At 50.5% G+C, this 24,538-nt stretch overlaps 1 protein-coding gene across 2 annotated transcripts in view; it reads right to left on the minus strand.

Moving 5' to 3' along the window:
- Positions 1–22,734, minus strand: part of Dock1 (dedicator of cytokinesis 1) — a 502,998-nt gene extending 480,264 nt beyond the window's left edge. For both annotated transcript variants that reach the window (XM_085693243.2, XM_085693242.2), the window contains exon 1: positions 22,619–22,734. In XM_085693243.2, coding sequence (XP_085549369.1) covers positions 22,619–22,664 — 46 coding nt within the window. In that variant the 5' untranslated portion in view covers positions 22,665–22,734. The remainder of the gene's footprint in view (positions 1–22,618) is intronic.
- Positions 22,735–24,538: the final 1,804 nt, after the last annotated feature.

Here is a 24,538-nt window from a genome sequence, read left to right on the forward strand (position 1 = left end):
AACTCCTCTGCACCTGTTTATTCATCAGATAGAGAAAGGAGATCAGGGGAGTGAAGGGGAGGGAGTGGAGGAAAAAGAGGGAGACAAGATGCGGCCAGGAAAACTAGGGCAAGATTGCAAATCCAGCTGCATGTGGCCCTGGGAGCAGAGCCCACCACCTGTCCCGAACACAGCAATCAACCATACAAAAGGCCCAGAGCTTGGCCCCAAGGAACTAAGTCCCATCATTCACCATCCGTCCTCTAACTCCCTGAAGTCTCTGGAGGTTCCGCATCCTTACTCCGACTCTGGCTTTATCCTCCATTTGATGAACGTCTTCTCTGGGTGTCTTAGTGACCTTTCTATTGCTGTGACAAAACACCATGACCGAGGGAGAAAAGAAAGCCCTTCACTGAGAGTGACAGTTGCAGAAGATTACAGCCCATGAATATCATGACAGGGAGCAGGCCAGCAGACCAGCAAGCAGGGACAGCGCGAGAGCAGTAGCTGGGGTCCTGCATCCTAAGACACAACTGTAGGCGGAGGCTGCTCATTCGTTCCCGGCTGCTCAGATCCGAAATAATTACACAAAACTGTATTAATTAAAACACTGTTTGGCCAATAGCTTAAGCGTATTTCTAGCTTGCACTTACATCCTAAACTAACCCATCTCCATTAATCTGGGCATCACTATGAGGTCGTGGCCTACCGGCAGAGTTTCAACAGACTCCAGCAAAGGCATCTGTCTCCTATGGTGGCTAAATGGCTTCCCTGACTCTCTCCTAAATGGCCAACTTTTTCTGTGTCCTGGCTGCACCTCTGTGCCAGCTTTCTGCAGCTCCATAAGCAAGTATCACAAACTTGGACACCTATAACAGAAATGTTTCCTCACACGGCTTTGGAGCAGGGGTCGGCAGGGCTGTGCTCCGAGCCTTGACAAGAGGTCCTTCCGTTGAGCCTCCCAGCTCCTGGTAGTTCTGGGCGCTCCACAGACCTTCCTCATCCTTTCTAGACTTTGACAGCAAAACTCTACTTTCCTCCCTGTCCGCGGGTGGCCATCTTGTCCCTCACACTAGGACACAGTGCCAGTGGCTGAAAGGCCCAATCTATTCTATCAAGACCTCATCCTAGCTCACAATAACGATCCTCCTCCGGCAAGCCAGGTCACATTCTGGGACGCTCAATTAGAACCTTAACCTTTTTGAAGGAGTTGAGGGTTACAGTTTCACCTGGAACATGCACTGCCTTCCATCAGAAAATATTTAAGGAATGATATAGCCAGGGGACCCTGGCGTTAAGTAGCTATGCTTCCCTCCAGTTGGTATGCAAATAGATGCAAATAGTGATGAGAAAACGGCTTTTAAAGTTCAATCTTTTTCCTTTTGTCTACTTTTCCTAGAAATCTCAATTCAGACTGGAGCATGGAAGTCGATTTAGGATGAGAACAAACATAAAGTAATTGGATGGGAATCTGATGGTTCCACTTAACAGCTCTCTAGTATTCTTGGGCTTCTGGGGTGGGTTTTGGTGCTGGTGTTGTTGTTTGCGAGCTTGTTTGTTTTTTTAAACAGAAGAAAACTGAGGGGGCTCTGTCACGGGCGAACAGCTCCCAGGTTTCTATTCAGGAGTGGCATCCCATGTGCAGGTGTTCACCAGGTGATGAGCAGAGTTGAATGTGTGCTGCGCTCCTGTCCTTCCCCTTGAGGGGCAGGAGGCCGGCGCTGTCCACCTCTGCTGACACACCTCGGCTCACAAACAAGTCAAGACAGCCAAAGCTTCAAACTGAGACAAGTGCCACCAAGGCTTCCACTTCTGGATCTTTCTTAACTGTTTCGCAGTCCAACCTCCCTCCCCCGACCCCAGCGATCACACTTAGCCAACCTATAACTCGCCACACCAAGGACATTCCCCTCCTCCTATTCCAGTTTTACACAAGATCCTACACCCGTGGTCACCTGAGATGCCACCCACACTGGCCTCACACGTGTCAGACTCACAATCAGCACTGGCAATGCCCTGGCTTGCAGGAAGCCTTCACAGTCCTTACACACTCACCTGAGCAAGGGCTGGGTCAAGTTCAGTAAACAGTGCATTTGCTATGCAATAGTGAAGCCCCGAGTTCGAAACCCCAGTTCCTATGCTGTGAGAAATCCTACAGTCGGTAGCCTTTAAGTTACCCGTCCACGTGGGCATGGCCTCTTATAGTATTTATGCTGATGAAAAGCATGTGGCCGCTCTTTTCCGGCTGCAGGATCCCATTGCTGTTCTCCGTTCCCGCAGAGGATTCTGATTTGTGCGTCTACCCCTAAATAAATAACCATCTATTATTCTCAAATCTGAGCTACTGTGGGATTTCTTTTAAGTGTCCTTCTTCACACCTACCCATGGAAAATGCCAGGCATAGTCATATGTGCCTGTAATCCCAGCGCCATATGTACCAGAGACAGGAGCATCACTGGGCTTGCTGGCTGCCAGCCTTGCTCCAGGTTCAGTGAGAGACCCTATCTCATGAGAATAAAGTGGAGAGTGATGAAGAAGGACACCTGACATTCTTCTCTGGTATCTATGTGCATACGACTGTGTACACATGTGCATACACACTCTACAACATGCTTACACATATACACAAAAAAATAAAATAAAATATTGCTAAAAATCACCAGAGCACATTATCCCAGTCATGGGCTCTCTGCAGAGGCACCTCCTGCCAAGTCTGGTGACCAGAGTTAGACCCCCAGAACCCATATGGTGGAGAGAACACTCACATGCAAGTTGCCCTCTCACCTCCACATGCATAATGTGGCATGCACCTGTACCCCTCATAGACACATAAAATAAATAAAACATAATAACTTTAAAAAAAGAAAAAAGAACAGCAGACACTATCAAGTTCTCAAATGTTGGGGAAAAAAGTCTGTGACAGTGTAGCTCCACTTGGGTGCCAGGCACACCCTGGTCTGAGACACCCTGTGCAGGGGCACCCACCCTTCTACACACGCATGCATAGCATTCCTCAGTCATCAATAGGCACAAGTGTTAAGACCCAGTAAATGCCAGAAGGTGAGAGTACCAAGCTATATACATACCATGTTTCTCCCTCACACATGCACACACAGGCACGATCAAGTTCAATTACAAAGCCAGCCCAGAAAGAAAGCAGCAACAGCTAAGTAGAAACAGAACAATTACAGTAATAGACAGTACTCAATTATTTAAAGCATGAATCACTCATATCTGAACTTTTCCATTTACCATTCTCAGACTTCAGTTGATCATAGGTAAATGACCATCAGGTAAGAGGAGAGAGAAGAAATTTTGCAAATGAGTTGAGAATTGTACACAAAATGTCCTGGAGTCAGGAAACAGCAAGGAGAAGTAGGCCTGGAACCTACCAAGGAGTCCACCCAATTCCAGTGTGTGTGTGTGTGTGTGTGTGTGTGTGTATGTGTGTATGTGTGGGTGGGGGGGTGTGCACGTGCATGTGTTATACATATGCATGTGGGTGTACATACTGGTGTGTGTTCACATGAAGGCTAGGGGAAATCATTAGGTATCTGTCTGTATTGCTCTCCACTCTTTTCTATTTAATTTGAGGAAGGGTTTCTCACTGAACAGCCAGGCTAGTGCCCACCAAGCTCCAGAGATCCGCCTGTCTCTACCCTACCTCACTGCTACAGTTACAGGCATACTTGGCACTGGCCAACCTTTATGTAGGTGCTTAGGATTTGAACTCACACACTCTTGTACTTACCACAAACACTCTATTGAGTCTCCCCAATTTCCCAGTAGAAATTTCGTGAACTGGTAAAAGCATGAAATGCAGACAGGCAGATCTAAAAGCAAATCGCAAAGCCGCCCTGATGCTGTGCCCTGTGTGCCAGGATCACTCAACCTCCGCCCTGAGGAAACACATTCACACAACCCTTCATTTCCAGGGACTGTGAGTTCTGACTCTGAAGGCTCATTCCGTGCAAATCCCACCTTGACATCCCAGCCTCTGAATCACGGAAATCAAAGGGAGTCGTTGTGCAGATAAAGCCCTTGACCACATCTGGTCTTCACAGTCAAGTGCCGGCTAGAGACAAAAACCGGGGATGGAGACTTGGTCTTTTGTTTATCTGGTGGCAACAGGACTGAAGAAAACCTTCCACTCGATCTGGACCACCCCAACCCAAACTCCAGCACTGCAAAGGCCTCTTGCCTTGCATACAGCTCAAAACACAAGTTTCCAGAGACAGCTCAACTCAGCCCCACCTCCACAGCCCGATGGATGAGCAAGTTACCCGCTGGGTGAAAGGCTCAGAGATCCTCCTGCTTTTCCACCTCCTTCTCATACAGGCAGAGGTGTGATGGCCTGTTCTGACTGCTATAACAATCAGTAACACGAACGCATCAGAGTTCTGGAAGCCGGAAGCCCGGGTTGAAAACATCAGCATGGTTGACTAGTGGTGAAGGCCTGCCTCGACCTCACAGATATCCTCTCTGCTAAGTCCTCACACGGAAGAAGGAAGATAACTCTCGGGGAGGCCTCCAACAGAGGCTCTGTGGTGCGCTGTCAGTAGACAAACTCTAGAATCACCTGGGAGACAGGCCTCCAAGAGGGATTAGCTTGACGGCCTTGACGGGTATGGGAAGAGCTGCCCACTGTGGGTGGCAGCATTCCCTAGGTGGAGTCCATTCAAAGGAGAGCAGAAGCTGGGCAGCAGCAACACTTATCTCTGAGCTGCTGTGCTTTCTGATCATGGATGTGCCGCAAGCAGCTGCTTCGAGCTCCTGCTACCTCGGTTCCCCCACCATGATGGATTGGAACCTGGAGCTGTGAGCTGAATGGCCCTCTCTTTCATAAGTCGCTCTTGTCAGGGTCCTTTCATCACAGCCACAGCCAGGAAACTAAGACAGGCAGCGGTCCTCATGCCTTCCACGGGCCCAAGGCCCGCTGCCTACCAGCGCCACGCAGGCAACTCAACGCTGCTTACAGCTAGGTGGAGAAAGCAGCGCTTTCCTGTTTGGAAGGTCTTTACACTTTCCATATTCTCTACATTCTTTTAATGGCCAGCACAAAATAGCATTTAAAATAAAGGTAATGGTTCTCAAATTAAAAGATTTGGAGTACCAGGGAGGTGACTGAATGGGTCATGTGACTGCCACACAGGCATGAGGGCCTGAGTTGAGATTCCCACCATCAATAGAAAGAAACAGTCAGATGTGGTGTTGGGCATCTATAACCGGTGCTGGGGGACGGAAAGAGACAGGCAGACCCAGGGGCCTTGTTGGTCAGCCTGGCTAGCCAGTCAGTGAGCTCTCAGTTCTGTGAGAGACTCAAAAAATACAGTGGAGAGTGAGTGACCAAGGAAGTCACTGGCATCAACCTCCACATGTGTGCGCGCATGCACGCACGCACGCACACACACACATACACACACACACACACACACACACACACACACACACACACACAGATTCTAAGACTCAAAGCCAGGTGTGAACAAGCCAAGGCCCACAGACCAAACAGGGCCCCAGAAGCTAAGACTAGCCTTCATCTTTTCACTTCTGAGGTAAAAGTATCTAACTGGGTAACATTTACGTCTGAAATTCACAATATTGTGAGCCTCCTGTCACCTCCATCTACTCTAAAATACTGTCAGCCCTGAAAGAGGAAAGGGCTGTTAAGCAATCAATCCCCCTTCCTCTAGCCCCAGGCTACCACTCCTCTGCCCTGTCTGTGGTGGATAACTCCTCTGGGGGGGGGGGGGTCCTGCAAACTACGCACCTCTCGGTGACTAGCTATGGTCCCTTAAAACAAGGTTTGCCAAGCTCACCCACACTGCCCCGTGACTAGCTGCTTCCTTCCTTTTTAAGATTCAGTAACACCTCACTGCACTATCCCCTCACCGAAGGTGGACACTGAAGCTGTTCATGCCCACTTGCGAGTACTGTGAACAGTATCACTGTCAACGTCTGTGGGCACCTTTTAAGCTGTCATTACTTCTATGGGGAACACGTGGGGGCGGGAGGGAGCATTACTCGTTCCTACTTCTGTGTGTGGTTTTTTGAGTAACTGACAAACTGTTTTTATAGCTATCACATTTTCCTGCAGGATCGTTTGTCAGGGACTGAATTAGTGACCCCAGGTGCCCTGGATCACGTGCCTCGGTCTGCAGTCTCCTGTGCACGTCAGCTGAACTGGACAGGAAAAGCGACCCCTCTCCATTTGAACAGACACTGTTAAGTGTTCCTTGTAACTGTTTAATGTTCTGCGCTTACAAAGCACTTTGCCGTCGATTCTCTCCTTTGATACCTGTCTTTTCATCGCATTTGGAGGCAGCAGAAGCTAGAGGCAGAACCTTCACAGATGGATCATCTGAGACCCCAGGCGAGCTTCAGCCTCACTGGGTGGAGCTGGAGCCAGGACTCAACTACCACCCCCTTCATACAGTCACCTTCCTTCTATCTCCTCCCTGAGCCATCATCAGATGGAGGACTCTTTTATCTTCAAAAGAAACCTGAAAAGCAGCCTTGTATCGAGCGACAGCAGGAAAAATTCTAAGCCCCCCCCCAAAAAAAATCGCAAAAATGCAAGTGATGGCCCCAGTTTACCTAGAGAATTCCTGAGCTATAAAAACTGCTCCCCTCCCCCCGCCCACCTATATCCTCACTCATTCAGCCGAGGGCACAAGTGAGAGAAGGCAGCTTTGATCACTGTCCCTGTCATCTGCTAGGTCACTCAGCAGGCCTCCACACCAGCCTGGAAGCAGCAACACGAGTCAGACACATGCACGCACGCACACGCTCACACACACACACACACACACACGACTCCAGCCTCAGGGATGGTGAGATGAAATCTGTCCCTTCACCTACATGTATTGACCATATCACACGCTGGGAACACGGTGCCTGGAGTAGACGTACATTGTAGTAGTACAGAGAGTGACATAGGAGCCACGCTTCACCACGCTGGGTGGGAAGGCAAGGCTGAGCATGGAAAAATCAAGACAGGTGGAAACAAAGAGCATGTGCAGACAGCAAGGGAGGCTGTGAATATGCAGTGGTGTATTGTACCATAGGAATTACACCCCCACAGCCAGGGAGCTAAGTGACCACTGAGCCTGTGGGTAGAAGAAACACCAAAAGACAGCTTGAGGCTCGCAGGCCAAGTTTCCTCCTTCCTGTGAGAGGTAGTCCCTGCTCCAACCCCAGGTCCTCCATCCCTGTAGCCTCACCAGACTGGTCCTCAAAGCAGTACCCCTCACCCGGCCAAGAACCACCCAAGGGTTCGCAGTGGCCTGGAATAAGGGTTGAGCAACCCTACATGCACTCGCACCTTTGAGAAATGGATGGCCAAACACACAGGACAGGAAGGGCTTCAAATAAATCATGCTAAGTTAATAGAAGTGAGGCAATTTAGAAGAAAAATAATCACATCTTCTTTCTGCTAAATCATTATTTGCCCCTGGTAAAGTCAATTATGCTAAAGAAAATAAGCTATTATTTTAGAAAAATAAAAAAAAGAGGTTTAGAAAGTGCTTTTATTTCTACAAATAAAACTCTGAAAGTCCCCTGGTGTAGTAGTACACGCCTTTAATCCCAGCACACAGGAGTTAGAAGCAAACAGATCTCTGTGAGTTCAAGGCCAGCCCTGGTCTATGGAGTGAATTTCAGATCAGCCAGAGTTGCACAGTGAGATTCTGTCTCAAAAAGCAAAAGAACTCTGAATGGAGTGTCTGGGTTCCTATATGCCCGACAGGTCTCCAGTGACTGGCTTGGGGATACTTCTTACATGAAATGCTGGTCTGGCTGGTTGGTCCCCAGTTGATCCACATAGCATCAGTGGCCTGACATCCAGAAAACTCCCAGGACAGGTGGTAAAGGCAATGTTACCAAAACTGTGACATTAGTTTGTTCCCCAGTACCCATATAGAAGGAAAGAATCAAATCTCTCACCAGAATTTGTCCTCTGAACAACTTTACCACATAACAGAGTGGCACACATACACATAATACATGCATAAAAATAAATGTAATTTAAGAAAAAATTTTAGGGGTTAAACAGATGGGTCAGAAATTAAAAGCACATACTGTTCTTGCAGAGGACCTGAGTTCAGTTCCCAGCACCCATACCAGGTAGCTCACAAGTGCCTAAGAAGTCAGCTCCAGGGAAATTCCATGCCCTTGGCCTTTCAGGGACACCTACACATACGTGCATTTAATGCAAGAGCATGTGCGCGCACACACACCTCTCCCACTAACACTTAGGGATCAGTTTGAGGGGAAGAGAGAGGTGGGAGAGCCAGTGGTTGTGGATGAGACATTATCTTCTAGACACAGCAGGAGTGCGGGGCACAGATGAACCCACAAGGGTTGCGACGGCATACACAAAATGTGGTCATCTGTGGGGCATTCTCTTGACAGCTGATGTGATGCAGAAGGGCTCAGCCCACTGTGGACAGGGGGCCAGAGCTAGAAAGAAAGACGATCAAGCCAGGAGGCCGCACTCGTCCCTGGTCTCTGCTTCAGTCCCTGCCTCCAGGGTCCTGCCTGACCACCCTCACTGGTGACCTTGGGAGTCTAAGATGAAACCAACCCTTTCCTCCCCTAAGTTGCTTTTGGTCTTGGTGTTGACCACCGCGGCAGAAGAAACGACCAGAACATAGTACAAGGTGTCCGGCTCACAGAACACACTTTCCTGCCAGTCAGAGCATCAGCGGCAGCGAACAAGCAGGGGCTCCTGTGAGTTTGGCCATCTTGCCCCAAGGAAATACTTGGCAAGGTCTGAGACATTTCGGGGAGCTTCACACCAAGAGCACGAAAGAGCTATGGATTCCTAAGTAAATACTGTAGAGTATCCTGCAAGGCCCAGTGTTAGGAGTATTTCCTAACATTAGATCCCTGCTGACGCAAAATTCCCAATCAAGCCAAATCAAAACAAGCCAAATTAAGAAAAATATCCAGGTTTAACGGGAGTTCTGCACTCTCGGATGGCCCCCGCAAAAACACGACCCCTCCAGGAGGAAGAAAGGGAGACCATGTGTTCCTCTTTTGGGGGATCACTTAAATACCCTGGTGAGGGCTCAGGACCTGGCCTGCTGGGATTTGGAGTCCAGACCAGGCCTGGGGGCTGGGATAGATGCGAGGGGCTGGGGCCTATGCTCCCAACTTGACACCCAGGATAGCTCCTGTGACAAAGCTGACCCAGCCCAGGAAGTCAGTGCTGCCCAAGCTGAGAATCTGCCCGGTATGAGTTAGCTCGGTGAACCCAGAATGTTTCTCTGGGGTAGAAGCTTCTGTCAACCACTTAGCACAAAGGGAACAACCTGGGGAACACTCTAGAGGCATGCGGTATGGGAGCCCAAACTGTAGGGTCTGCCAGCAGGAATTTCTTCTTTGTTCCATCTTACAGTAGCCTGTGTGGGTAGACCAGGAAGAGCTGAGTCTCTCCTCTTCAGACGGAGGCCTGGGGAAGACTCAGCCCCAGCCACAGAGGTCCTTCCCCAGAGTCTGCCTGAGGGGATTCTGGTAAAGGAAATGAAGACAGAATCTCCAGCTCCAAGATTCCAGGGAGACACACCTGTTGGCTCCCATCCCCCTCCTTGTTCCTTCTTCCCCCTCAGGAAAGTAAGGTAAGGTCTGGGGATTCAGAATAATTCTAAAAGGGTCTTCAGCTTTCCCTTATACCTGTCCCCACAGGCTGGCTCAGAGCAAGGGGAACAGTCAGGAGACAGACAGGACAAGGCCTACAAGGCTGGGAGCAGAATCAGGCACAAATGCGCCACACCAAGGAAGGACAGCAGGATGTGGGGCTGTGACCCAGACCCCAACAGGCACCCAGCTGAGGGGATAAGGGAGAAGAAGCCAAGAAAGCCACGAGGAGCATTCTGTGGCATTTCAAGGTTCAGCAGCCACCCACAGTCTGAAATCTGGAGAGCCAGGAACTCTAAGAGGAAAAACTGTTGGCGTTGCCATGAAAACAGGTAACATCCAGTTGCTTATCAGTCACCCAGAGACCCCCAAAGCTCCAGAACCCAACAAGAATTCATTCAATGGCGGAACCCCGACCTGGGTAGAGAGCAGGGTCCCTACAGCAGACATGTCCACATCCCATGGCCGCTGTATCTACATGCTCAACAAGATTCCTGGGTGTCACCCAAACTGTGCAGGGTGGGGTCTGGCATGTACAGGAGCCACCTGCCAGTTAGTACCTGCCTGTCCACTTTACAACAACCCAATCTGACGTAACACTGGCCTTGGGGACTGTGATAGAATGTGGCCCATGGAGGGCAACTCTGAACCACCAGTGCCAAACAGAACTGAGACACACACACAGAAAGTGAGGGAAGTGGGAAGGAAGACAGGAAGGAAGAAGGGAAAAGAAAAAGGAGAAGTCAAGGAGAAAGGGAGTCAGGAAGAAAGAAAGCACAGAGGGGTAGGGAGGAGAAGGAAAAGGAGAGGAAGGGGAGGGAAGAAAAAACGGGAAAAGATAGGGAGGAGTGGGGAGGGGAGAAGGGTAGAGTGGAAAGAGGAAAGGAAGATGGGGAGGAGTGTGAGGAAGAGGGGAGAGGGGAGAAGAATATGAGGGAGGGAAGAAAGAAGAGGAGGAGAAGGTAAGGAGAAGGGGAGGAGAGGGGAAAGGGAGAAAAGGGGAGATGGAGAGTAGTGTGAGGAGGAGGGAGGGAAGGAGGAAGAGAAGGAGGGAGAGGAGGTGGGAGAGGAAAAAGAGGAGGGAGAGGGAGGGGAAGAGGGAGGGGAGAAGGGAGAGGGAGGGGAGGAGGGAGAGGGAGGGGAAGAGGGAGGGGAGAAGGGAGAGGGAGGGGAGAAGGAAGAGGGAGGGGAGAAGGGAGAGGGAGGGGAGAAGGAAGAGGGAGGGGAGGGGAGAAGGGAGAGGAGGAGGGAGAGAAGGAGGGACAGGAGGAGGGAGAGGGAGGGAAGGAGGTAGAGGAGGAGGGAGAGAAGAAGGGAGGGGAGGAGGGAGAGGGAGGGGAGGAGGGAGAGGGAGGGGAAGAGGGAGAGGAGGGAGAGGGAGGGGAAGAGGGAGAGGAGGAGGGAGAGGGAGGGGAGGAGGGAGAGGGAGGGGAAGAGGGAGAGGAGGAAGAAGCTACTGAAAGCACTGTTTTCCTTCCACCAGCAGAGTTCTCCATGCCCAGGCCCATCAGCCCGGGTTAGCTATCCAGAACATTCACCTCTCAGAATAGCAAACGGTGACCAGAAATCTGACCCGCGGTCAGTAAAATGAAACTCGAAAGCACTGGGGAAAGTAAGCCCACAATGTCCTTTTCAGACTTAGAACAACTGCCAGAAATGGCACGTGTTTTCTAACATGATGGGGGAGGCCGTGTATCCTCCCTCCTGAAAGTTCCAGGCCTGAGGTAGGGGCACAGGTGCTGCTGTTGCCCTGCCTCTCGGTGAGGTGCTGAGGCTGCAAGGGCTGACCACACAGTCCTCAGTACGGTCTCCCAACACTGCTCTGTGTCCCGCCTCACAGCCTGCCCACCTCACACTGTCACGGGGTTCTCACCGCCTTTCACGGTGCGCATTCCATCACAAACGGCAGTAATACTTCAAAATACAGGTTCCAGGAAGTGATAAGACAAAAACCAATACAGGTAGTTCTCCACAGACTTCCGGGCACTACCTTCTGAGGCCAAAAGAAGCCCACAGCCATAGACAGCTTACAAGGTGTTACAAGGTGTGTTCTCCCCAGGGCACGCTCAGAAGCTGCCGGGTCAATACCGAACAGGCACTCAGCAGAGTTGATGCCCTGGACCAGCACCATGGGGAGCATCTTGAAAACCACAGACACCAGAATCCTCTCTGCCCGTCTCTGGGGGACCCATACAAATTTTTGCCATTGAGTTTCCGAAATAAAAAGAAGACGTACAACCTGTGCTCATAGTCGGTGATGCTAAAGGGCCTGTTCCAGTGTGCTTCCTGATTAACAGAAAGTAAGTGTAACAGGAGCAGGTGGAAAAGACTACCAACTCCAAGGTGCACACTTCTCTTCACCCACCTGTGCACGCAGGGAAGAGAGCTAGGAGCCAACCTGTGTCAGGCACACCAACATAAAACAAACTTTAACTGTAAGAAGCCAGCAAGAAGGACTGTCTTTCAGGCCAGAGGCAGGAGGATTCTAAGGTCAGCCTGGTCTATTAACTGAGTTCCAGGCCAGCCAGGGTTACACAGTGAGACCCTGTCTCAAAAAAGCAAAGAGCCAGCAAAAGAGCAGAGCTGTCTGTGAGGGCGGCGAGCAGCCGGATTCGGAAAGGAGATCGTGGCTCCTGCATTGCTCCACAAGCTCATCTACCGTTTCAGATCCAGTTAAACAAATCACTCCAGGGGGCACATGAATTGTGAGCCACACTCCCAAGGTAATGGCAAATCACAGCTTTAAACAGCACCTGGTGGGGGCTGAGTGGCACCTCCAAGCTGTGCCTGTACCCTGCACTCTCACAGTCCCCTGTGAACCCGTATGAACTATGGCCACTCACACCATCTCAGGAATGCGTTCTAAAGCTCATCCTGCAGCATCTGGCACTCTTGTGAGAGACAGAAGCTGGCAAGGCTACAGTCACAAACAAACAAACAAACAACCTCACAGCTGTGATCCCAGCACTCCGGAGGCAGAGGTCTGAGGACCAGGAGTTCAAGGTCATCTTCAGCCACGTAATGACTCACAGGCTGCACAGTGAGGTCTGGGCCAGCACACTACCGACTAAAGCCTTGTCTCAAAATGCAACTAACAAATACATAAATAAAGTCACAACAGGGCTCTCTGTGCCTCCGAAACAGACTTTTTTTAATGTCATCCACCCCATGTGAGGCACCACAGGCACCCGCTAGAAAATTTAACAAGCTGCCTTGTCTGTCTGGGAGGAACCACCCGCCTGTTGAAAGCAGAGAGTATACCCAGATTCCCTCCCAGATGCAGTCACCCTCCGTGGTGATTTACTTGGTGGGTGCAGAACCAGTATGGCTTCAAAATGATCACCACGCTGAAGTCATTTATTTGCCCCTGGTCCTTTTGCTCCCCTGTGACTTGGTAGTGTCTTGGGAGTTTGACCAGGGAAAGATAGCCTCCCGTTGCAGTATGCAGAGCAGTTCCCGGAAGCGGGCGGTGAGCGACCTGAGCGGGATGGCAGCAAAGGTGCCGTCCCATAACCAAAGGCCATTAAAGCAGAGCTGGGATTCAGGAAGCAAGGTGCACCTGGCCGCCCTGCCACAAAACGCACCTGCTGAGAACCGGGAAATGAATTCCAGCAGGGTGTGTGAGCACCCTGATCCAAAGAGGCTTTAAGGAACAGCAGCATCAAATAGAGCTCCTATCCTGGTCTAATGCTGCCTGAGTGCACTGTTCCGGCAGCGGCTTTACTGCTGACTTCCAGGCTGACCAAGGACAGGAGTCCCCCACACTTCATCTGTCACATTCTTCCAAGGACTTGCAGCCTACAGGAAAGAGCAAAACCAAACCCAAGGGCGTGAAGACAACGGAAACTCAGCTGAGTCTTAGGGTATACCGCTGTGGGCTGGGTTGTGAGCCCCTAAATATGAATTCTGGAGTTACAACCCCAGTTTGGGACCGATACTCCTCACTTTCCTGCTGCTGCGATAAACACCACGAACAAAGCGACTTACGGAAGGAAAAGTTTATCTGAGCTTATGGTTCCAGAGGGATAAGAATCCCGCAACATCGTGCTGGGGGGGCGTGGCATGGCAGGCGTGGCAGCCGAACTCACATCTTCCATTACAAACTAAAATCAGGAGAGAAAACCGGAAGTAGGGGGAGGCCTTCTGTTCTCAAAGCCCACCTCCAATGACGTACTTCCTCCAAAGTCTTCACCTCCGAAACCTTCCCAAACAGCACCACTCACAGGGGACCAAGTGTTCAAACCCAGGAGTCTATGCAGATATCCTCACACAAACCACCCACAGAGCCCCAGAATGAACTGTGTGGGCAGTGAGGCCATTCTAAAGCCAAGTAGACAAGTCATAAAAAGCAAAGACAAAACAAACAAAAACAAAACATTACATGGCCATCTAAGACTTCCAGCTCGAGAACCATGGTGAAATAAATAAGTATCTGTTACTTAAAGCACCCAGCCTCTGGCACTTTGTCCCAGCAGCCCCAGTAAACTAATATATATACTGTGCTCATGGATCTTAATGACAGCCCCAAGGGCTTCCCCCATGTTAGTAAAAGCAAATACACAGCAGCAGGGTTTTCTGTCCTTGTAACCACCATGCTTCCAAACTGCCTTACAGAACATAAACTCCTATGAACCCCACATCAACTAGCATTCGGGGAGAGGCGGAAAGGAGGCGAGGAGAGGCTCAGAGGCTTTCCCAGTCACATATGGCATCTCCACCTTGAAGACGTCAAGGTCCCATTTGGACCCTGGAGTACAGCTGATGCTGACGATGCACCCCCACCCCATCAACTCCAAGAGGTTACTGATGGCAACCTGGCAGGGCTAAAAGCCAGCTCTGATACGCACCTCCTCACGGCTTTGCTCTCTTTGCTGCTTAGGGTTTCTCAACTTGACACAAACCTACATATGCCTGGGAAGAGAGAATCTCAATTGAAGAACTGCATCCATCAGACTGGCCCGTGGGCACATCTGGGGAGCACTTTCTTCTGCTGGCTGTATAAGAAAAGCACTGAGCAAGCCTGGTGAAGCAAGCCGGTCTCTGCTCGAGTTCTTGCCTTGAGTTCCTGCCTCAGTCTCCCAGGATGATGGACTGTAACCTGTAAACCCAGCACACCCTTTCGCAGCAACAGAAAGAGAACTAGAGCAAAAGGTCCCCTACGACCATCTCGGCACATTGAAACAGTTAGAAAAGAGAAAGTGCGGATGAATGACCAACGAGGTTAAGCACTGCGGGCCCTCCATGAGTGCTGGTCCCACAAACTGTGCACCCCGCCCCATGGCATCCTTTCACACCAAACAACTACCCTTCCATGAGAACATGGAACAAGTTCTCTCCTCATTGTTGGTCAACAAAGTATTACCTTTTTTTGCTATCTCTTCTTCTTTTTTTTTAAGATTTATTTTATTGGGCTGGAGAGATGGCTTGGAGATTAAGAGCACTGCCTGCTCTTCCAAAGGTCCTGAGTTCAATTCCCAGCAACCACATGGTGGCTCACAGCCATCTGTAATGAGATCTGGTGCCCTCTTCTGGCCTGCAGACAGACATGCAGGCAGAGTACTGAGAATACTGTATACATAATGACTAAATAAATCTTTTAAAAAAATGTTTTAAAAAAAAGATTTATTTTATTTTATTTGGGGGAAGGGCACATGTATCTTGGTACCCACCGATGTCAGAGGACAACTTGCAGGAGCCAGTTTTTCCCTTCCTCCATGTGAGTTCAGAGCGCCAAACTCAGGTCCTCGGGCAGAAAGCACCTGTAGTCACTGTGCCATCTTGAGGGACCCACTCTGCACAACAGTGGCCCAGCTCCTGCTGCCCCCTCCCTGGAACATCTCCATCATCTTCATGCTGGCCTCCACGCAGACATGACACCCAGGCATCAGAGGAGGGCTACCTTGGGGAGATACAAAGTTCACGAAGACACTACTGTGCCAATCAACCTGGGGAAAGTGGACAAACTGGGACAATAGCAAAGACAGTGAGGGCAGGAAGGAAGCAGCACTCGGCCGGCAAAGGTAGCCCGTGCAGCCAGTAGGGTAAAATCTGACAGTTTCTTTTAAAAGGACAGTAGAGGTGGCTTTCTGAGTAAGGTGCTTGAGCCACAAGCATGAGGACTGAATTTGGGTCCTAATACCCATGAAAAGGCCAGGCACAGTGGCATGCATCTATAAACACAGCTATGAGGATGTGAAAACAAGGATCCTGTAGTTCAGCTGTCAGCCTGCCTAGCCAAAAAGATGAGTTCCGGGTCTAGTAAGAGACTCTGCCTCAAAACACAAAGTGGAGAGTGTGATGGAGAAAGACACCCAACAATGACCTCTGGCCTACACCTACACACACACACACATACACACACACACAGTAGAAAGAAAGAAAGAAGGAAGGAAGGAAGGAAGGAAGGAAGGAAGGAAGGAAGGAAAATGAAGACATATTCACAAAGAAGTCTCCACATGAGTGTACAGCTTTATCTGTAACAGCCAAAACTCAGGTGTCCTTTGACAGATGAATAGTTGAACCCTCTGTGGCAGAGTCATAAAGAACACTACTCAGCCATGAATAGGAGCAAAATGGACACACACAACAACCTGGTGGGACAGGGAAGGAAAAGCTACTGAGCAGGAAAGGCCGATGGAGGCTGCCCATTTATAGAAATCCATTTAAAATGCAGAAGTCTAGACACGGAAGAGACTAACAGTTGCCAGGACTTAGGGAGTGTGCTGTGGCAGTAGATCTGGTTGTTAAAGCACAGTGTAAGGGGGTCTGGGGACACTGAAAGCACTGTAGCTTGGCTCAGATTGTACAAGAAGTCTGATAAGAAGCAAGCTTGGAGCAAACTGAAAAAGTGAGTAAAAGATCCCTTTGTGTTACGTGATATTTTTTATGACTGCATGGGCCATATTGCCCCAAAATACAAATTTCAGTAAAGAAGAAAAGAGGAAGAGAAAGGAGAGAAACGGTGGGAGGGAAGGAGGGAGGAAGGTAGAGCTCAAGTCCTACTGAAAAGACCTGGTGGGTTCCCACATATCCACAGACTACATTCCCTGCCTTCACTGTCTGCAGCCACAGAGGCGAGCAGTTACCCAGAAGCAGACTGTGACAGGTTCCCATGCCCTAACACAATCCTGGTCAGACAGGTAATATTCCAGAATGGAGGTCTAAAATTTAAAACATTTGTGTTTCAAGGTAAAATCCAGTTTGGAGAAACACTATCCGTGCTTTGATTCTGTTTTTCTGCAACTCTAGTGAAGGAAACCATGTACGTTCCTACTTAGTTAGGATCAAATCTAATATTTTATCCCAAAGCAGCAGCCTGCTTGCTTCTCTAAACAGTGAAAGCGATCTCCATGCCCCCCACCTTGCCTGCCCTCCCAGGGGTCTTTGGATATTCAAGCATTTGAAGCAAAGACCACACGTCTACATGAACACACTCCATGCTTCACACTGAACAAACAGGATTTTAAGGACTCACTTGCCTAGGTGACATAGTAAGGCCAGCATAAGGAATCTGATAAAATTATGTCTTAAAATTAAAACAAACTGCCGGATGGTGGTGACACACACCTTTAATCCCAGCACTCAGGAGGCAGTTCTAGAACAGGCTCCAAAGCTACAGAGAAAACACACACAACCCCAATTAAAACGAACAAACTTAAAAATCACCTTCTGAAGGAACTTATTTTTCCAAGAACCATGTGCATTGTGTCTAAATAGGAAGTCCCTTGTTTCTCTCTCTTCTCTCTCTCTCTATCTATCTATCTATTTATCTATCTATCTCTGCTTTTTGGCTTTTTTTCAAGACATGATCTCACTATGTAGCTCTGGCAGTCCAGAAACTCACTATGTAGACCAGGCTGGCCTCAAACTCACAGAGATCTGCTTGCTTCTGTCTCCTACTATGGGATATTTGTACACTGTGTGAAGATGTATCACTGTGATTGGTTTAACAAAGAGCTAAATGGCCAGTAGCTAGGCAGGAAGAGATTAGGTGGGACTTCCAGGGACAGAAAGGACTCTGGGAAGAAAGGCAAGGAAGCAGAGCAAGCAAGATGTGCAGGAGGAGAGGTAACAGCCACGAGTCACGCAGCAGAATATGGATTAATGTTAATGGGCTCCTTTAAGGTATAAAGAGCCAGTTAGGAACTAAGTTATAGGCCGAGGTTTCATAATTAATAAAAAGCCTCCGTGTCATTATTTGGGAGCTGGCAGGACAAAGAAAGACTCACTACAGCCTCCCAAATGCTAGGACTAAAGGCACACACTACTACACCCGCTTTTCCTTGATTCCACTTCTAAAAGCTGTAGCCTTATTAAATAATGAATAAAAGCAGAGGCCAGCAGGTAGTTGTTGGGATAAAGGCACTAAGTGTGATGACCTGAGTTTGATTGCTGGAACCCACACAGTGGGAAGAGAAATCCCAGTCCTGCAAGCTGTCCTGTGATATCCACATCATCGCCATGCCCTGTGCACGCAAACACACATACAAATACATACACAAACACTCACATATAAATAAACAGAATAACGTTTTCTTAAAAATAAAACAATAGCTGCTTGCATTGAACAGTTGGCACATGCAACTCCCACGCTCTGAGCACATTCTCTCAATGGCTCCTTGCAAGACTCGGAAATAACCAGGGTCAGCTCCACTCTGCACATGTGGGATATCGAGGTTGAGGGTCACATTATGAGGGAGAGCCAAGAACAATTTAAGGTGTCCACCTTGTCTATGACCTGGCCCAGCTGGGGATCTCTACCTGAAAGCGGCGAGTGAGGCATGCTGGGCTCACTATCTTCCTGACCCAAGGTGCTGTCCACACCACCTGCTCTGGTTTTCTACTTGTTGCCATTACAAACCACCCCAGTTAGATCTCCTTAAACTCACCCAAGAGCACGGCTTCACACTTCTGCAGCCAGAGGCCCTGAGACCCTGGATCTCAAAACAGAAGCACTGGCCAGCAAAGCTCCGACCAGCAAACTCCAGGAGAAATCTACGACCAAGCTTATTTGGGGTGTTTGCAGAAACATCCAGTTTTATGAGGTCGCACTGCCTGACAGTCCTCAGCTGTCTGGGACCTGAGTCTTGTCCCTGCAAGTGAGCCCCTATGTCTTGGGGCCAGTGGCTGCCCATCAAGTCATTTCCTGGTTTGGAACTTGACTTCCCATTCTACGTGTCTCTCTTCCCACTCCCTCTGCCAAGACCATGAGACTCCATCCCAAACTTCGTGAGCTTAGTCACCCCATAAAGTCTCTCCTCTGTATTAGCATATCACAATTCACAAGGTGGAGAGATCAGGCTGTGCACACCTCTATGGCCCTTGCTCCGCCTTCCACAACTGTGAACACACTGTCCCCGGGTGTGCCTCTAGCCCATGCGAGATCCTGAGAAACAGGAGCCATCAAAACGTATTCATTCCAGAACACAGGATCCTGCCCGGTCTGAGGTGATGGGAAAGATCACCTGGCCCTTGGTATGACAGCTAAACCAAGGCTTCTGCCTGCATGAATAAGCCAGATCCTTAAACATGACCCACCAAACCAAGCCTAAAAGAGAGAGAGAAAGCCAGCTGGCAGCCTTCACAAGCAGCAGCCCCACGAAATGAATCATGGGAACCCCCATTTCCTGTCCTCTGGCAGGAGCCACACATCAGCCATTTACTCTCATCTCTTCATTTCCGAAATAAATAAATAAATAAATAAATAAATAAATAAATAAATAAATAGCTGGAGTGTCTCATTTACAAACAATGCTCTAAGAGTCCCCAGGCTCTTCTGAACAATGAGCTGTGATTCATGTTTCCAAAAAAGATGTCCTTTGATTATTTTCTTTCCTTCTCCCTCGTGATTCATTCATAGGCCAAGTGGCTTGAGTAGAAGCAGGGTCCACCCACCAGAACCTCAGGAGAGAAACACAGGCCTGTTGTTAAGGCTTCCAAAGAGAATGCTGAGGCTGGTATGGGGGCTCTTTAGTAATTTTCCCTTAGGGGAAAAACAGCCAATCACCATGCATACAAGCACTCCATCCTTCCCAGTGAGCATCCGCCTGGGGAATCACTAAGATCCTCCGAGTGCCAACTGTCAGAACTGCAGAGAGCCCGGTGGCTTCTGTGGGTCCAGCCTTGACTTCCCTCCACTCTGACACATTCTCGAGACTCTGATCCTCAAGGTGCCTTCTGATACCTTGTTACACCCCAGCTCAGTTGTTTTACGTCATCCCGGTGAAGACAGACACAGCTCCACCCTCTCCTACACCAGTCAGTCTTCCACACTTTTACTAGAATTTGCTGGCAAAAACTGCCCCTAGACCAGCAGTTCTCAACCTGTGGGTCTCAATCCCTTTGGGGGTCAAATGGCCCTTTCACAGGGGTCGAAGATCAGATATCCTACATCTCAGATACTTAATTACGAATCATAACCGTAGCAAAATTACAATCGTGAAGAGCAATGAAAATAATTTTATAGTTAGGGTCAGCACAAGATCAGGAACTGTATTAAAGGGTCGCAGCATTAGGAGGACTGAGAACCACCTAGACTCTTCTCCTTTGAGAACTTTCCAGAAGTGTTTTAAGATCAAGGTATTAGCAAAAGCCACGATGTCAGAAGTCATATCCAAGAGTGACTTCTGGAAGGTGTGTGACCTAACAGGGAAGATCACAGCCTCCTGGGCTGTTTACTTCCTCCACTGGAGGGAGACCCTCCATTCTATAGGAATGCCCCTCCCCATTTTCTCCAGGTAAAGTCACACTACAGAACTACAGAAGGCTCCCTGACAACATCCAGGTCACTATGGGAATCGGATACTACAGTGTAATGTACCAGCCCACCCCTCATCCCCATGGATCTCTCTCTCTCTCTCTCTCTCTCTCTCTCTCTCTCGCTCTCGCTCTCGCTCTCTCTCTCTCTCCTGAAGCCTCTACACTCAACAAAAGAACCCACAGACTTCATTGCTAAATTTGCAAGTTTTCCTGGCTTTTCCCTCAGAAAAAGTGACTTTTTTTTCTTTCTTGAGGTAAGATACCACGTACCTCAGGCTGCCCTCAAACACTATGATAGAGAGGGTGACCTTCAACTTCTGATCCTCCTGCCTCCATCTCCCAAGTTGTGGCTTTACAGGTATGCAGCACCCTGCACTACAAACTGGGTTTATGTGGTTGGTACAAGAGTTCAAGTCCCCTCCCAGCACCCTTCCCTGGTTACCTTTCCTGTCTACCACCCTCCACCCCCACAGCTGCTGAGAGCTCCAGCCTGCCTGCTTCTTTCTCTCAAATGCCAATGAAACAGTCTTCCAGTTTTTCTTTTAAAAAGGGGGGGGGGGGGGCAGACTCACCATGTGTGATGGCACATGCACTCAGGAGGCAGATACAAGTAGATGTCTATGCTTATGGAGCCAACTTGGTCTACACAGAAGTCCCATAGTGGAACTCCGTCTCACAAAATAGACAAAATCAAAGTAGTAGACTCCCTTACCCAATAATCTCAGGCCATGGTGGCAGCTGTACCAGAACAGGGTTGAATGTAAGTCCATTGCTGCCAGGGTTCAAACCCAGAGTGATCGATCCCATTACTAGCTATACTTCCGCAGCAAGGACGAAGTGCAAGCAGCAACTTTCTCCACTATGTAGTGACTCCCCTGCAGGAGCCAGCATCCCTCCTTCCTCACTGCTTCCAGAACATCTCATGCCAGTTTCTCCGCACTCCTTTTCCTCTTCTAGCTGTTCCTGGAACAGTCCTGGGCAATCCCAGGAGGGAATTCATTGCCGCCACACCCCAAAGTACTAAGTGGAATCCCCATCCTAAATTAGATGCAGATGGATGGAGCTCTAACAGCCTATGCCCCATAAAGAGCCCATTAGGAGGTACACAGCACGCTTGTTAGCTCCTTGCACACCCCATTCACCCTCAGAAAGCCCAGCTCTGCCATAGGCCTCAGGAAGGTCTGCCAAGTGCAGACGGAGCTCAGCCCCAGTGTTCCTAAAGCAGGGAAGCCCTCCAAACCAGCCAGTGGGCCTAGACGGGAGGGAATGGCCCTAGGCGTTCCCAGCCCTGCCTCCGTGGTCACAATCCCTGACACACAACAGAAATAAGTAACTGGAGTTCACAGGAAGGACACAGCCTTGTAGATCCGAGTCTCCAGGAAGCTTCCAGTCAGCGGGCTGGGACATGATCTAGGCCTGCAAGAGGGTGCTAAAGGCATGCCTGGAACAGACAGCGGCTGAGAAGGTGCCCTAGGGCAGCCCTTAGGGTGGAAGGCAACAAGCTCCTGAAATGCTTGTCTGCAATTCAGGGAACCTGCTCAGGTGAGGCTGGGTGTCTAACGGCTCCTTGGGGAAAAGAGTCTGAAAACAAAATAAGATCTGGAATCCCAACGAGCCCTGCGGCCTAGAGAACCCTGATAATTGATGGGGACGAACCGGGGAAGACAGGGTCTGCAGGGCCCAGGTCTGACCGGCCACTGAGGAAAGCCAGGCTCCCTGGAGTGTGAACTGAGTCAAACACAAGCTTGCAACTCGACTCCCTCCATCCCCTCGGGAAGCGACAAAGAGGCAAAACCAGGTCCCCGCCCTCGAGGCCGGTTTCCAAGGCCCTGGGAACACTAGAGCACCCTGGTGCCCCCACTCTCCGAGGCGGGAAAAGCGGCACCAACCCAGGCCGGGTGTAGTGGCCACTCCCCACGCGGACAAGAGGGGCTTCTCAGATCCGAGCACAGCACAATGAAGTGTCCACCCGGAGTCCCGGATGCCAAACAGAAGTTTCCCGAAGAAGCCAAAACGCACGCAATGAACCCGGAGGCCCCGCGATCTCCGGACCACACGGGACAAGGAAAGAGCGAATGAGCGGGAGTGAGGAGCGCCGTGACCTCCCAACCCAGGGGGTCCCGGGATTCCCTGCACGGGCTCCAGCCCCGGGCGGGCCGGGTTCCGCACCGCGCGGCAACAGGCTGGGCGCCGTGGCGGGGAAGTTGCGCGCGGGGCGGGCGCGGGGCGGCGCGCTGCTCACCCACGCCGTACTTCTCCTCTCGCTTGGTGGGGACCCAGCGCGTCATGGTGGCGCGGGCCGCAGCCCCCGGGAGCCGCCGCCGCTGCCGCCGCTGCCGCCGCTGCTCGGGCAGGAAACTCTGCGCCTAGGCCGCCATCTTCCATTCCCTCCCCGCCGCGACAGGATGGGGAGGAAAAAGTTTGCGGCGGAGGCGGTGTCATGTGGGACGGGGCGGGCGGAGCGTCGCGGGCCGGATGGGAAAAGGCCGGGAGCGCCGGCGAGAGGCGGGACGGCGGCCCGTTGTAGCCCGCCCAGGCGCGCGTGCTTTGGACTCGGCCCGCTGCGTCCCTCGAGGGACCCCGACCCCTGCCCAGAGCCTGCGGACGTCCTGCACTCTGCACTGTGCGATCCGCATCCTCTACTTTTCGCTGGACACCGTGCACCTCGCACCCTACTCTGCCCTCACCCTGCACCCCTCTACTCCGCACCGCACCCAGCACTCTTTATCACGTACCCCGCACTGTATATGGAACACCGTGCACCCTGCACGGCGCAGAGGCGCTGTCTTTGCATAATTCGCTTGTGGCCCAGGCGCTTGCAGCCTACCAGGCCTAGACCTAACACCACACACACATTCACTGCTGTGCGGAACCCCAGTTTCTGTTCTGGTGGAGAGCGCTGGAGCAAAATTAAGAGTTCTTCGTGATGCATTCATTCATTCACTCAGTAAAGGTGAAATGGGCACCTATTTTGCCGGGGGTTGAGCATGCTGAGTGCACCTGGTAGCTGATGGAAAGGTGGTGCCCAAGTGCCATCAGCATTGGTTAGAGTGACCTAGAAGAACCCTTTGCAGCCCCTGGGTGCTTTCTAACAGCAGCAGATCTCCCTTTGAGTGTTGAGGGCCTGGAGCTACAGAGAGGCCTCCCCTGCCACACACACACACACACACACACACACACACCGTTGCCTGCACTATCTTTGGGTCGTTCAGTAGGACCTGGGCATGCTGAAGTAGGGAAAGAGAGGAAGTGGGAAGAGCTGCTGGCAGAGAAAGGAAGCCAGGCCAAGCTTAGAATTCAACCTCCTAGCAACCATAATTTGAAGGAGGCTGGTCTCAGACTCACCCAGTGCCAGGCGCCAGGCCACAAGTGCAAAACTTCCTAGTTCTTCAAGGCCTGCACACAGGCAAACCCCAAGTTTTCACTAGAATCCAAGAAAAGGTTAAAAGTAGGGAAAAGGGTGGGACGGGGCCTCTGGTCCACGCTGCCTCTTAGAAGGGATCAAGGGGATCAGCTCTTTTACCGTGTGCCCCCTCTCCCTTGTATCCAAGAAACAATGACAGACACAGTGACCTGGGAGCCTGCAGGGGCTGGAGGAGTGACAGCGGAAAGGGTTGAAGGCTACATAGTGTAATGATCAGATATCAGAACCAAAGAGGGGCCAGCTCACCTACTGCAGACAAGACCACCCTGGCCTGGAACAGTCTTGTCATCCCATCCAAAACGCAGCTTCAACAGCCAGGAGCTTCTAGAAGGAAGAGCCTTCCCCAGTCCAGGATAACATGCAACTAAAGATGTCTAACCAAAGCCGCAGATTCATAGAAAGTCACAGGTGCCTCTCACTGATAAGGAACTTCAGAGCCACCGAGGGAAATGGCCTGGACTCACCTCCCATGTGGTCTCTGGCATGCACTTAAACCCGTCTGTGGCAATCAGAAACCTCAAGGGCTTAGGCCTTGTGGGTGTGGCTCGGTGACTCAAATTGCTCCAAGGAGAAGTCACTGAAGGTGCTAACCAGAAACTGGGTGCTCAGAGCTGAGTGGCAGGTGCCCGACCTGCTCTGACAGAAGGGTTTCCCTGAGAAAGCTGTCTTAAGCCTAGACTTGAAGGATAAGCAGTAGTGAACAAGGGAACGTGGGAGACTAACGTGCAAAGGGCCTAT

Source organism: Myodes glareolus, chromosome 7 (genome assembly GCF_982192425.1).
Source record: "Myodes glareolus chromosome 7, mMyoGla1.1, whole genome shotgun sequence".
Classification (NCBI taxonomy): Eukaryota; Metazoa; Chordata; class Mammalia; order Rodentia; family Cricetidae; genus Myodes; species Myodes glareolus.